This window comes from Vicugna pacos, chromosome 5 (genome assembly GCF_048564905.1).
Source record: "Vicugna pacos chromosome 5, VicPac4, whole genome shotgun sequence".
NCBI lineage: Eukaryota > Metazoa > Chordata > Mammalia > Artiodactyla > Camelidae > Vicugna > Vicugna pacos.
In genome coordinates this window covers 12,593,696-12,608,943 of record NC_132991.1, presented here as the reverse complement: position 1 = coordinate 12,608,943, position 15,248 = coordinate 12,593,696, and the positions used below count along the sequence as shown (strand labels likewise).

General features: G+C 37.1%; 1 protein-coding gene across 2 annotated transcripts in view; it reads left to right on the top strand.

The window, feature by feature from the left end:
* The first annotated feature begins 530 nt into the window (after window positions 1-530).
* The window catches only part of DPP10 (dipeptidyl peptidase like 10), a 725,696-nt gene continuing 710,978 nt past the window's right edge, over window positions 531-15,248 (top strand). The window contains exons 1-2 of one of the 2 annotated variants that reach the window (XM_072960846.1): window positions 557-613; window positions 1,303-1,758. Coding sequence is in view for 1 of the 2 variants with exons in the window: in XM_072960847.1 (XP_072816948.1) it covers window positions 1,752-1,758 (7 nt within the window). In the remaining variant the exon portion in view is untranslated. Of the gene's footprint in view, window positions 1,759-15,248 lie in introns of both variants that reach the window. The other variant, XM_072960847.1, reaches the window with a different exon arrangement.

Below are 15,248 nucleotides of genomic sequence, written 5' to 3'. Positions count from 1 at the left end.
AGGAGAGAGAAAAAAAGTGCAAAAGAGAGAGAGAGAGAAAAAAAAAACAACTTAGAAGATAAAAGCTAAGAGTCTTTTCAAGCGAGGAATACATATTTTAAGATAAAACCCAGAGAGAGACGTTAGAGAGAATAGTGTGGGGAAAGGAAATCAGCTTAGCCTGGTGGAAGAGACATCAGCTGTTGAGGGTCGCGCTCCCTTATCATCCTTGGAATGGGGTTCTCAATTGATCAAATGTATTCTGATCCCTCAGGGTAACAACAACAACAACAAAAAAAACACAGCAGAAAAACAAAGTAACAGGAGTGAAATCAATTGAAATCATTTGGTTAGGAAGAGCCGTGCTTCTCAGACTTTACTGTATATACCAAACACCTGTTAAAAACTCAGGTTCTGATTGCGCAGGTAGTGGGTGGGGCCTTGAAAGCCTTCGTTTGTTACAAGCTACGCGAGATTCTGACGTTGCTTTCGCGGGACCGCGCTCTGACTACCGAAGCTATAAAAGGCAGAGGCGAACAAGGCGTTAATTGACTTCAGACTGAGAGGAGGCTGCAGTCTTCAGTGAGGCTCTGTGTATCGAGATAATCTTTCCTGTATGTGTTCAAATTTAAAGGTCAGATATGTTTTCTTCTCAGTAGCTGCATGGGAATTGCTCATCATGCAGTTCCCGAGTGGGGTTTGATTCCTACATGGAGCAGAAAGCCACAAAGAACCGTGGAGAACAGCTCTTTCAACAAAGTACAGCACTCAAGGATTCAAACCAACTCTTAATAGGCAAGTTTGCAAAGGCAGCTTCGAATGGCGTCTCTGGTCCGCTTGAGAAATGAGAGCCTACAACTGCCTCCTCCCAGAGTCCTGTGAGTCCTGTGTGTGCGTGGGGGGGGGGGGAGGTAGATTTTAGACCCAGCTAAAATTTTAAAGCTCCCTCTAAGGAGAGGGCTGTTCTCGAATGTTCCACGAGAAGCATCCACAGGTCAATTGTAAAATCAAAGAGGTCTGTCTTAGGTAACTACTCAGGCAGACAAACAGCCTGACAAACTGTCCTGAATGTCTAGCATAGACTAAGCGCACCGTTGATGTCCTGAGGGCAGAGATGGACGGGTTTCTACTCTCAACAGTGCACAGCTTGATGGAGCGAGAGACTGACAAATAGACAATTGCAACATAGAAATTAAGGTGGTAGAGTTACCCACAGATTGAAGGGATGTCCAGCTGAGCCTCTGGAGGCCGAAAGTTTAGGAGTCATTTCTCAGAAGATGTGATGCTTGAACTTGACTCTTGCTTTCTCACTTTCCTCCCAAGTGCTTTTATGCAGCCCAAGAACTCTCCTGCCAAGAAAAGGGGGTCCAAGGAAACTCTTTTAGCTGGTGTTACTGATGGGGGCATATCCTCTGACGCTTGGTCCAATAATGGACCCTCATTTCCAAAAATTTTTACTACGGCAAGTTATTTTTAAAAGCAAAGAATGAATTGATAATAATAGAAAGTCACCTGTTGGAACGAGAGTCTATTCCAGAACTCTTAAAATCCCACACCACTGGGATGACCGCTGATACTTACCACAAGCCAGAGCAGACCACAAAAGCCTTTCCCTGCAGCAGAGGCCTCCTCCAGAGCTGAGCTCTTTTACCTGCCCTGGCCTTGGATTTGGGGATTGGAAACAGGCACCAGGGCGATGTTAACCGCCTGCTGCCCTGGCCGACTACAAAAGAACAATTTGCAGAAGTGACGGGTACTTTCCTCCTCTGGGAATGAAAGGTAAGCCCTGTGTTTCCTGCATAAACTCTTTGGCAGATGACTTAATTCGGAATTGCATCCCTAGAGGAGACTGGCGAGCAAAGGTCAGGTCTGAAAGGCAGTGGGGTCTTGGGAGCTTAAAGCAGCACCAAGTCATAGATTATTTTTTTTCTTCAGTGTGGGGAAGATAAATTTCTAAGTAGCATCTGAGGTTAAAGTGTGAATGTTTGAAGGCAATAAATCACGCAATGCTGGATTAGCAGCCCTGGGAACTGAGAGAGTCTCTCCCTTAGGACTGGGCAGCTGGGTAGCAGGAAAGGGAGGATGGTTGGAGTAAGAGAAATAGGGGCCGTTTGGGGAGGGATACAGCTTTGTGGTGGAGCTGCATGAGTGAGGTCCTGGGTTCAATCCCCAGTACCTCCACTAAAAGGAAAAAAAAAAAAAAAAGAACGAAATAGGGGCCATAATCAGGTAGACTGAAGTTGAGTATTTGCTGCAGCTGTTATTAACTGTATGCCCTTGGGTAGTAACGTAATCAAACTGCATGCCAGGTGTCTTCTATATCAGAATACTCGGTAAAATACTGGCTACCTGGTTCAGTTTGAATTTCAGATAAACAAGTAATTTTTTTTTTTTAGCATAAGTATGTTCCAAACATCACGGGATGGAGGGGAGGGCAAAGTTACACTAAAATCTATTCATTGTCTGCCTGAAATTCAAACTTAACTGAGCCTTCTGTAGCTTTATTTATTAAATGTGACAACCTGAGACTCAGGGGAGTCTAGGCTGTAGTACATTTAATTCTAAAATCTCAAGGTGAATTCCGTTAAGCCATTTTGGGTTTTTTAAGTGTGGGCCTCGATGGTTTTCTGCTAAAAATAATCCCCATGCCAAATTGATGTACTGAGGATCCTTGGCTTTGTGCAGGAAAGAATTCAAGAGTGAGCCATGGTAGAGTGAAGGTAGATTTACTCAGATACGCGCTTCATAGACAGAGTGCAGTCATCTCAGAAGGCAGGAGAGCAACCACAAGGGGTCAGGTTGTCAGTTTTTTATGGGGTTGTTTTTATGGGCTCGGTAATTTCATATGCTAACCTGTGGGAGGATTAGTCCAACTAATTTGGGGAAGGGGCTGGGATGACCAGGAATTGGGTCACTGCCCACTTTGCCACTTGTTTTTGGTCAGCCTCAGAACTGTCATGGTGCCTTTGGGTGTGTCATTTCTCATGCTAATGTATTAAATGAGTATATATTGAAGCTCGAGGTTTACTGGGAGTTGAATCGTCCGCTATCTTGGTGCGAATTGCTGTGTCATTCTTTTAATGGTTGTGCCCTGCCCCCTCCCCTCCTGTCTCAGCATGAAAACTACAATTGCCCAAGCCTGTGTTTAGAGGAGGGTATTGAGATTCTCAGGTGTATTAGGAACTGAATGCAGAATTGAGAGTAACCGGGCAAGCAGAAGAAAGGCTAACAAAGCTTAATTCACTTAATTCACTGCTGAGAAAGCACATAATGTAGCCAAGTATTCTGGAGGATTGACTAAATTTGCTCGAATGGCGTCTGTAGAAATGTGAGGGCAAACAGACAACAAAAGATAACAAAGAGTGAGGGCTACAGGATAGAAAATAGGAGGAAGAATACCAAACACCTGGAATAGAGGGTCTCAAACTTGATTCTGCATTACAGTCACCTGAAGGGCTACTTACCCAGGTGGCTGGGCCCTCGAGTTTGAGTCAGTAGATCCAGACAAGGGCCCGAGACTGTGCATTTTTACTAATTCTCTGGTTATGCTGATTCTGTGAGATCCTGGACACACTTTGAGAACCACTAACCTAGAAGAGGAATGTGTAAAATCAAGCTTCTTTCTCTTTCCTCCTCCTTGGAGCAAGCTGATCATTCTCAGACAGGAAACTTAAATCTTGTAAAGTGTGTTGCAGTGAAGGAACTTGAAATCCTTTTATTTCTAGACGTAACTATTCATTTTCCTCAGCATCACTTTAAAATAATTTTAGTTATTCTAATTTGTACACAAATTAGAAAAGGAAAATAAGAATTACCTTGGTTCTTAGTCACCGGAAAAAAAGATTTTTGATGAAAGACAGCGTGATATAAACAAGATTTTTAGTAGTGAAGTGAAAAAAGTAAAACTACACTCCTGAGAATTGGGAGTGGGCCAATCCAAGAGAGGAAAAATGACGCCGTTCCCACGTTTTTTCCTGTTTTTATATCCTGGTTTCGTGATTGTAATTAATTGATTAATCAACTAATTGATTGATTGACAGCCCAGGTTCCTTGTGTTCTGGATTGTTCCTTGCCCCAGCCTCTCTCCTTGCCCGGTGCTCAAACTACCTAACACTACCATTATTGTATACTGAATTTTTTCTACAGATTTTTTTTTCTCCACTTGCTACTTTGCATAATTGCTCGTCAGTGTATTCTGACACCCATTTCACACTGTGTATATGATTTCAAATCCATCATGATTGTGACTACCATTAAGGACAAACTGTGCCTTATTTCTCTTTTGTAATAAATTTAAACAATTTATGCTAAGCTTAAGATGCTACTTACAATGAAAGTAAACGAAAGGTGAGCCCAAAATAGATGAAATCCATAACAAAATTCAACTCATATCCAACCGTATTTAATCTAATTCACACTCTCATTTTAATTTGGAAGAAAAGTATTCTTTCTCCTAATCATATTATACACACACCTTGGAACTTGTGTTTAGTTATCTTAGGCTAAATTCCGTGATTTTGTCCATTTTGCATCTTCTGTGCTTAGGAGGTAACTGTTGACTTTACAAAATAGTTAATTTATATCTATGTAACTATTTACCTAAAACAAATAGACTACAAGTTATTTCTCGAGGAAAAAAAAGTTTTATTTGGCATCAGCAGATAATTGGAATTTGAGGTCTAAAACCACGGCAGTTACCCTCAAGTCCCTGTGTGGCTAGGGAAGGCCAACTTTTCTATAGAGGACAGAAGAAATCTGGGAGGGCTAGAGAAAAATCCTCGGCTTTTCATTGGCTGATAGTTGCCAGGAGAGAAAAGGAGTATTTCTTCTTCCTGTTGGGCTCCGCCTTGGGTGTGGGGTGTGAGAGCTCCCCCTTCTCATCTCCTGACTCTATTTAATTGAGGTTTCTGTTCAATAATTTCTTACAGCTCATACCAGATGGACTAGGCCTCTCCGGCTGTCCTAACCAATACCACAGACTGGTGGCTTAAAATAATAGAAATTTATTTTCTCTCAGCTCTGGAGGTCCATGATCAGGATGCCAGTGTGGTTGGTTCCTGGTGTGAGTTCTCTTCCTGGGCCTCACCTGGTGTTTCCTCGGTGAGTTTGTAACGAGAGAAAGAGTGAGAGAGCTCCCTGGTGTCTTGTCTTAAATGGCACTAATCCTATAAAAGCAGAACCTCAACTTAGGATCTCATTTAACTTTAATTACTTCCTTAGAGGCCCCATCTCTGAACACAGCTACCCTGAAGGTTAAGGATTCAGCATATGAGTGTGGGGGGAGGCACAAACATTTAGGCCATAACTTTAGATAATTCTTAGGGAAATCAATATTTTACTTTATATACAAAATGTAATTAGTAGTAAATTTTTCTTGAATGCATTATTTTACAAACTGAGGCATGTGGGTCTAAAGTGGATCACAGAATAGATATCCAGAACAGTCTAATGGGCTTCCACAGTGAGAGACTCACCAGTGGTCTCTTGTGACATATAATCATTCACGTTGCTGATATATTCTGCCAATTTATTTAAGCTTATTTTAATCTCTGGCAGTTGGGTAAACATTCCTAACATATGTGCAAACAATTATTTCTGAAATGCCTTCCTTCCAGAAGCATGAATAATCAAAAGGTTAATGCACATCCTAATACTGGCCTTTCAGGATCAAGCCTGCAACTGTTACACTGTGAAATTCTCAGAAATCGATCTCTTCCACCAAAAGGCTTAAATTGCTCTGTGACACACAACTCTTTGGATCGTCTGACTATCTTGCAATGTTCCAGTTGATAAAATAATCAGTTAGAGTCCAGACACATGTTTTATTATAAGAGCAAACAGAGTGCATCTGCTCTGGGGATCAGGGAGAGAGAAAAATACGAGATTGGACAGCCGTAAACATGTAAGAGCAGACTGGCCCGAAACGAAAAGTTTTTGTGAGCTCGAGCAGTTAGTGTTGTGACAGTCAGTTTACATCTAAATATCAGAATCTCCACCAGAGACCACTCAAAAAAAAGAAAAAAAGTTATGTTTTAATACGATTCCTACATGTTTGTGTTGGTTCAGCCGGGAAGCAGCATAGCACACCCCAGATCGAGGTATGAAACTTTGTCTTTACCTTGTGTTAAGGGAATATCAATTAGGTAGAAGAGAAATGAAGATGTCAGACCTTGATAATATAGCATTAAATGATCAAGTGAACTGCCAAGGCAGCAAAGCCATTATGTTAACAGTATTGTGTGTTACTGTGACTTGTGTTTACTTCTGTGCCATACACATTTTATTCTGCCCTTGCCTTGTACTCTCTGGCCTCTTAACATGATTAAAAGCTGTAATTTTTCCTTAAATATATCTCCTAAGTCACTAATTACATTCTCTAGACTCTTACATCCTTATTCATGTGACCATTGTTTGTATTTTACCATGAGACTATTGTCAGGGCGACGATCTAGCTGTAATGCCCAGCCACACACTCTCAATGCTAAAGCTACATGCCTAAGTACTTGTTTCTTGCAACTTCTTTTATTGACCATTTGAAAAAGATTTAATTGTAAGGTGCTAAGGGTGAGTCCAAAGAATGTGTACCTTTTTTGTAAGCTAATTTAGAAGTTCTTTGCTTAAAAGCAAGCCTGTGTGGTAGCAAAGAATACCTAGATACTCCTCAAATCTCTATGGGTGGCACCTGTCTTAGGCAGTAATCCTGTGGTGAACTGTTCACTCCCAGGGTATGAGCTGAAAGGTTCAGATTTTCTTTAATGACTCCGAGTTCCTGTTTCCTTTTGCCTCAATTAGATATTACTCGGTTCTAAGACCTAAGCATCAAACAGCTACAATTGCTTTTTATTCCATAAGTGAACCAGATGTTCCCAGGAAATTAGTTATTCCTTGGTTATTAGAAGTTAGGGAAAAGTTGTTTACTAGGGGTTACATTATAGGGGATAAAACTAGTCATAAGCATAATAATTATATTATTTCAAATGTCTAGAGCATTGTGTGATTCCCTAGACAATTCCTGATCTTTGTCTTATAAGGAGTCTGTGATTTAAGGGTCCTAAAAGTTGCTGTATAATCTTACAGCAGATGCTGAATTCTTGAGATTAACTCAGTGTCATGAAAATACCCTCTTAACAACTGACAAAATGCTGTCATTCGCTTACCATCTGTACCAAGTCATAGACTCGATGTTGGTAAACACACCTCGAGCCGCCTGACAGGGCGCGTCCTTGGCTGCCGTTCCTTATTGAGTTTGTGTTCATTCTGTCACCCAATGATGACCTCCATGGGGGGACCTGAGAAATGTGAGATGTGAATTTTAGGGAGACCCATACAAAAAGGCTTTGGGGACAAAATGGAATGAATAGAGAAATGTAGCTGAGATGAGCTTGGTTCTGGACATTTTCTCAGTTCAGAGTTCAGAATATCACCTTGCTATTAAATATTTTGACAAGTTGGCCAGTTCTGTATTGGAAGGATGGTTGGAGAACTGGGACCAGGAGAAATGAGCCAAATCTGTCTCTTGATGTAACTGGTTAATTATATTTCAAAACTGTTGTTTTGCTGGTGGTTGCACCTCTGTAGTTAGCTTAGGCCCTGCTGCTATGGTCAACCTGCTCTCTGCTGTCCCAGCCTCAGCGTTATTTTTCACAAATAGTTACAAATTAATCGATTAATTATGAAACTCATACAGCTTCAACACCTATTGTTCTTGTGTTCCTTTTTATTACAAATTATCTGCGTACATTGCACGCTGGTCTATGTAGCACAAATTATAGGGTAAGAGCAAGGTCCTTATTGGCATTTATTTTGAAACATTGTAAGTCATTGTTTTCTAAAAGTAAGATAATTGAGTTAAATGGAAGTCATCATTTTCTTTCACTCTTTGTAAAATAAACTTTTCTAACCATCATTCAAATCATGAGTATAATAGAAAATATAGACATTCTGAGAAATAGTTTAGAAATCAGCCATCACTCCAGAGAAAACCACCACTTAGATGTTTCTGTATTTATTTTCACTGTTTTAAAAAATTATTGAGACTATCATCTGTGGAAACTTTCCTCACTGCAGTTACATGAAAGTTTATAGCACAGATACTTTCCCTTGTAATTATTTTGCTTTCAACATCAGATGTTATAACTGCACAATACTCCATTGTGTTCATATGTCATGATTCATTTGCTGTCGTGGTATAGTTGCATAATAAGCATGTTAGGATAAAATATTTACTAATTTCAGTTTCTGTGTAGTAGTTTTTATAAGCAAAATACCATGTTTTTGTACATTAGAAACATTCTTGGACACAGGGTGACAATTTGCTTTCCCTGGGTATGTGAATTTAGGAAAATGATTAGTTTCTTAGTTTTATTAATAATGCAACCTATTACATTTCTCAATACCATATTATGAATAATGTGATCCATTGTCACACCAGTATCATGATGTGTATATGGTGGTGGTTATGGATTCTAATTCCACTTCAACTTTTACCGGCTTTGGACAACTTGTCTAGTTGACAGAGTAATGATCCTCCATTTCATAAGCATTTCATAAGTTGTCATTGAATTTGCCCCATGAGATTGCTTGTTAAACATTGATGTCTCATTTTTTAATCGTTTCCCTCTTCTACTTTTTACGTACATTTTAGGCATTCCTTTCCTTACTAGGTCGTTTACATTTTCTTTTTCTTACCCAACTGTGGGAAGTATCTGGGCATAATACTTGGTATCAGGAATCATTTACTTCATTACCTTAAGCTTTCTTGAGCTTTCAGCAGTGTCACGGAAGCTTCACCTTCCACTGGAATAGTATAATATAATAATGACGACCGCTCTCGGTGCGGTCAGGCAGTTTTACCAGGTGCTTTCCAAATACCACCTTATTTAGGCTTCCACACTGCATTTCTCAGTTGAGGCTGGATGAAGTTTAATGACTACTGGATATTTTGTTAGATTTGTGTTTTTGTAATGTTCTTATCCAGTTTTCAAATCAGGGATCTATTAGCTTATTTAAGTGATTAAAAACATTTTCCCTGTTTGTATAGCTTTTCTCCTTTGTATTGTTAATATCGTGAATGGCATTGATGGATTTTTGAGTGCTAAATGAATCTTAAATTCCTGGAATACATCCATGTTTTATTTATCATTTTGTGTATGGATGGATTTAGTTTGCTAATATTTGTTTAGGTGTTTTGTTGGTATCTGTATTAGCAAGATATAGGAGATCGTCGCTTCATTTTTTAGGGGTCTATCAGGGGTTCTAGGCTTTTCTCTGGCTTTATCCATTGTGTTGGCAGGCATTTTTTTCCTCTTCCTTTTGCTATAAGGGTGATGTACACTTGGCATTATTTCTTTCTTAATCGTTTAGAAGATTTTTCCAATGATAACTTACGAGTTTGTAGTTTTCTTACTGAGAATACATTTAAATGTAAATTAAATTTCTTAAATAAATCTAGGAATGTTCAGATTTTCTATTTCTTATGCCAATACATTTCATCTAAATATTCAAATACTGCGTATTTTTGTCAGTTTAAACACTTCCTTGGAGTATCAAAATATTCAAGTGAACTTTTTAAAAAAAATTCTATTTCTTTTAGTTCATTAGTTGTTGCTTTATATATTTCAAGGCTACTCTTAGTGACCTGTGTATATTTTCATTATTAGTCTTTTTTTTACTTTATCTTTTTATTGAAGTATAGTTGTAGTCTTCCTTTTTTACATATATTTTCCAGTTTTATTGAGAAGTATTTGGCATACAGCACTGTTTAAAGTGTACAGCATGATGGTTTAATTTATATATGCTGTGAAATGATTACCACAGTAGGTCCACCTAACATCTATCTTCTCATATAGATACAGTAAAAAGAAAAGAAAGAAAAAAATTTTTCTTATGATGAGAACCAACAGGATTTATTTTCTTAAAAACGTACCGATAGCTATGCATTAGCATTGGCTATAGCCGTGGTGTCATACATTTCATCTCTAATACTCGTTTATATTAAATTGGAAGTTTGTACCTTTGGTCACCTTCCTACAATTTCTCCTCTTGCCACCCTTTGCCTCTGGTAACCCTAAGTCTGATCATTTTTTTCTGAGTTGATTTTTGCCTGTTTTGCTTTTGTTTGTTTCAGATTCCCCATATCAGTGAGATCAGACAATATTTGTCTTTCTCTGGCTGACTTCTTTTACTTAGCCTAAGGCCTTCAAGATTCATCCATGTTGTTACAAATGATAGGATTTCCTCATTTTTTGTGGCTGAATAGTATTCCATTGTGTGTGTGTGTGTGTGTGTGTGTGTTTGTACCACAAATTCTTTATTTATTGATGGACACTTAGGTTATTTCCATGTCTTGACGACTAAAAATAATGCTACTGTGAACATCGGTGTGCAGAATTCATGTCAACTTAGTGTTTCTGTTTCTTTTAGATATAGTAACAGAAATGGAATTGCTGGATCATATAGTAGTTCTATTTTTTATTTTTTTTAGGATCTTCCATATTGTTTTCATAGTGGCTGTACCAGTTGACAATCCCATCCTCAGTGCATGTGTTTTCTTTTCTCGACATCTATGCCAGCATTGGTTATCTCCTATCATTTTATGCTGGCTATTCTAATAGGCATGAGGTGATAGCTCACTCTGATTTTAATTTGCATGTCCCTAATGACTAATGATGTTGAACATCTTTGCTGTACTTGCTGGCCTTTTGCATATCTTCTTTGGAGAAATGTCTGTGCAGGTCCTTTGCCCATTTTTTAGTTGTGTTATTTGTTGTTTGTTTTGCTACTGAGTTTTATGTTTTTATACATTTAGGATATTAATCACTTAACAGATATACGGTTTGCAAATATGTTTTTCCCATTTCATAAGTTATAATTTCACTTTGTTGTTCAGTTGTGCAGAAAGTTTTTAGTTTGATGTAGTCCCACTGCTTGTTTTTTGTTTTTTTTTTTTTAATTTTGTTGCTTCTGCTTTAGCTGTCATATCTGAAAAATCATCACCAAGGCCCAGAGCCAGGAGATTTTTCCTGTTTTCTTACAGGGATTTCATGGTGTTCGGTCTTATATTTAAGTCTTTAATTCACTTGGAGTTAATTTTTGTGAGTGGTATAAGTAATGGACCCAGTTTCATTCTTTTACATGTGAATATCTAATTAGCCCAGTGCCATATTTGAAAAAAAACTAACTTTTCTTCATTGAGTATTCTTGACTCAAACCAAAAAGATAAGGGGTAGGGGAGAAAGACTTGTAATCATACTAACTTACATTTATTAACATCCAAAGCCAAAAGAAAATTCTAATAGCTTCCTGAGGGAAAAAGTTTACGTCTAAGAAGTATGAGAGTATATGTCAGAAAAAAACTTTGAAGAAAAATGTATGTCTATCAGAATTACCAGTTTTAAAAAATAAAGAGGTTTTCTAAGTTATAAATATTCAGAAACTTCATCTGATTAGAATCCCTTTTGAAAGGCTTTTTCAAGAAATTACTGCAGTGAAAAGCAAAGAAATATGGGGAATATAAAGTAAATAGCTTATGAAATTTTAATGTTAACCAAAGCAATGACAAAAAGAAGATACCCAACAAAACTTGTTTAAGGATGGAGTTGGCAGAGAGGAAGGAGGACAAGTGGTGAAAAATGCTCAAGAACCCTCCTTGTTTGGAAAGAAAAAGCTGAAAAGTAGCTGTGTAGTAGATACATATATATGTGTGTGTGTGTATATATGCAGATATAGATATATAATTTTTCTTTTTACTAATTTTATTTATATTTGATCATTTCACTCAGAATTCTGTCTACTCCTTTTTCAGTATGCTATGCATGTGTGTATAATCTGTTAGAAACCTTATTTGGTATAACTACATTTTTGGTATATAGAAGTTGTTTTATTTTTATATTGTTGCACGGGAGACATACAATCGATATTTCCTAGAGTGCAATATGTAAATTATTCACAGTAAAAAATTAATAACAGAAAGCTTCTTACAAAGGAGCTATTTAAATGCCTAATTTTGAATTGTTGTTTTTAGCAGTATACACGACTAGCTTTATAAATCTGAATGAATATGATGATACACATTTCCTTATTTGGAAGGAAAAAGCTGAAAGATAGGTGGTAGATAGATATGTACAGATATAGATAGATAACATATTTATAATAAGATTAGGAAAAATAAATGTGGGCCTATAAAAGTTGAGAGAAAAAGAGGAGGATAAAAGAATACAGAAATTAAAACTGAGGAAAATTTATTTTAATCAAGAAAATATAGAGAAGGTACAAATGAAATAAAACCAAAGCATAGAAAATAGAATACTCGAAATAAGCTAACAGAAATAAACATGAATATGCAATTAGAACTGAAATGCCAACTTAAATTATAAAGATCAGCTCTCAGATAATGTCATAAAAAATCCATTAAAGTGATATTACCAAAAGATTAATTGATAAAAATGTGTATCAGGTCAATATTATGGAAGATAATGCTAGGTTATGAACTTTCTTATCAGGAAAAACCAAAAACTAAGAGTTGGTTCCTTGAGAAGAAAAAATTCACAAACATTTACCTACACAAATCAAGGATACAAGAGAAAGGAGCCAAATCAACAAGATTATAAATGAAAAATTAGATGTTACACAGAAAAGAAGAGCATGAAAATGCAGTTTTTGCTTTATATTTCTAATATTGCTACTTTTCTCTGTAAGAATATATCTCATGCATCTGGTGATTTTAGGAAACGAATTAAGCAGCATAAGACAGAGCCTGGAATATCAGAGTGTGAGCTGAACCACTTCCATGGTTTCCCCTCCACCTGTCCTTGACCATCTTTTACCCTAGGGTTTGTTTTTTTTTTTTAACGACCGTATCAGATACTACTGTTCTTTCTGTGGAGACAGTGTTGCTGGAAGCATACCTGTAGCTGTTGTTAATCACTTCCCACCCGAGCTGGGCTTTAGGGTTTCAGAAACTTGAGTGTTTATCAGAAGTACCTGGAAGGCTTATTACTTATTTTCCCCACCCTCAGAGGTTTCGATTCATAAAGGCCCAAGTGGTCGGGGCCCATATATTCGCTTTCTGATGTATTACCCTAGAGTCTCTGGTTTGACTGGGGCTAGCCCTGCTCTTTTTGTTTCTGTTTGCTTTCTGTCTTTCAGTGCTAATGACAGAGGCATTGATTCACCAAGTGCAATTTGGTGTCTGGGAGAAACGGTGTGAGAATTCCACCCCAGCCTCAGCTCTGGACCACTAGATGGTTTCTCCCAGATTGACACTCAACTAGCTGTCTTTAATCTCCCCAAAGCGCTTTTGATAGTTTTAATGTGAGTGTCTGTGATCCACCAGATTCCCTCTCTTTTTGTGGCATCTCCCTTTAGAATAGATTTCAGGGTAGGGAGCCAGCAGTCTATGTTGGTTCATCATCATTTCAGAAATCAGAAGTTTCATTATAGTATAAAGAAAATCCTGAAAAAGCCATTGAACATTATGTTTATATATCCATACACCACTCAGGAACTTTGATACTCACTTGAATTTGAAAGGATCTGTCTTAACTATCTAGAATTAAAGTAATGTGAATTCAACCTTACCTTGTCTACACCAAACAATGTATTTCAATGTATTTCCTTCGACACCCTTACAAGCTTTTTGTCATTAATATCAAATAGCCAATATGACAGCTTTATGTGGGCCAAGAAGTGATGATTTTAATTTTTTTGACTATAACATTTTGAGTAATTTTCAGATTCTAACATCTGTACTACTGAGAAAACCTCTGAGTTTTCTGTCCACAGAATGTGTTCATAGCACCCTGTTTATTTACCGAGTTTCTAAAGGGACAGTATTAACAAAAGATCTGTATTTCCAGAGCCTGGAAGATTTTGCTAAATCGGGTGACAGGGTTTCAAAAATTGAAAAATGTTGGAGTCTTTTCAAAGACTGGAAAACAAATGACATGGAAAAACAATACATGACAATGATACAGATGTGAGCCCATATCTGGTAATGAGAGCCCATAGACCACTTATTCGGTGGGTTGGACTAACATTTACATTTACATCAATTCTATGGATTATAAGGAAAGCGTCTCTTATTGGGATGACAATAACAAGATACAATGCTAGAATGAAATCTAATTGTTATTAGCTATTGCACTAGAATCTCAATGAGGGGCTGCTTTGTTGAAAAGCTGGCAATGGCAAAGTTACTAAACTGGTTGGTTCATCAGGGAATACAGCACATTAGTGAGCTATTCAGCCATACTGAGTGTGTGTTTCAGAAAGCATGCCTTCATAAGTTTCCAAATCAAGGTAAGATTTAGTACACAACACTCACAGTACGGCGGAATTGTATATTTTGCAAGGTTTAGCTCAAGTAAGCTAAACCTTCAATCATATTTGCATTAATATTTTATTTTCATAATTTGCTTTATGATGTTGTCAGGTTTATTATATTTGATTCTTGTACGAGAAGGTTTTTCAGGCGTGTGAACCTAGTAACTGAGTGATCAAAGGCAATCCCTGCATATTTCTTTTCAGTTTCCTCTCTGCTTAGTAAGTAAATTGTACTTTTCTGACTTTTCATTATATATGCTTAAGAAGTGATCATAATCAGCCAACTTTGCATTTATTTCCCAGGGTGCTTCCATAAATAATTACTCTACATTATTAGAAGTAAATCTACGTATTATAAAAAACCCTAAAGCTAGACTGAAAATGAAGGTTTTTAATAATGAGAGGGCAGAAATTTTTTTAAGTAATAAAATGTGAATTTTATTTTCTTAAACTCTTTCAGCAAAAATACTTTCTTCTGTTATGAAGTCTTCTCTGATCTTTCCAGTCAGAATTATTATCACTCGTTTGGTTTTATTTTGCTTTACATTTGTTAGTGCTTTTAACTCATTTGGCTCCTATTAGTTTTTCACATAACCCTCTCCTTTACTGTGCTGTTTGCTTGTTGAGAGTAGGATGCATACCTGATTAATTTGAATGCCGCCTTCCCTTTCCCCTAATGACACTAACAGATCTTTAAAGTCTCCATACACTTTAGGTAGATTCATATTTATCTGATATTGAATATAGGACTGAATAAAATTTTATCAAATGCATGTTTTGGCTTAGCAATACTTATATTAGAACTATATTGCTTAAATATTAACTGATGTAAGTAGTTTACTATGATTAGTGATATAAACATATTGTCAAACTAATATACTAACATCTCAATAAAATATATTTGGGGGAATTATAAAATATATATTATATATATGTATACATAAAAT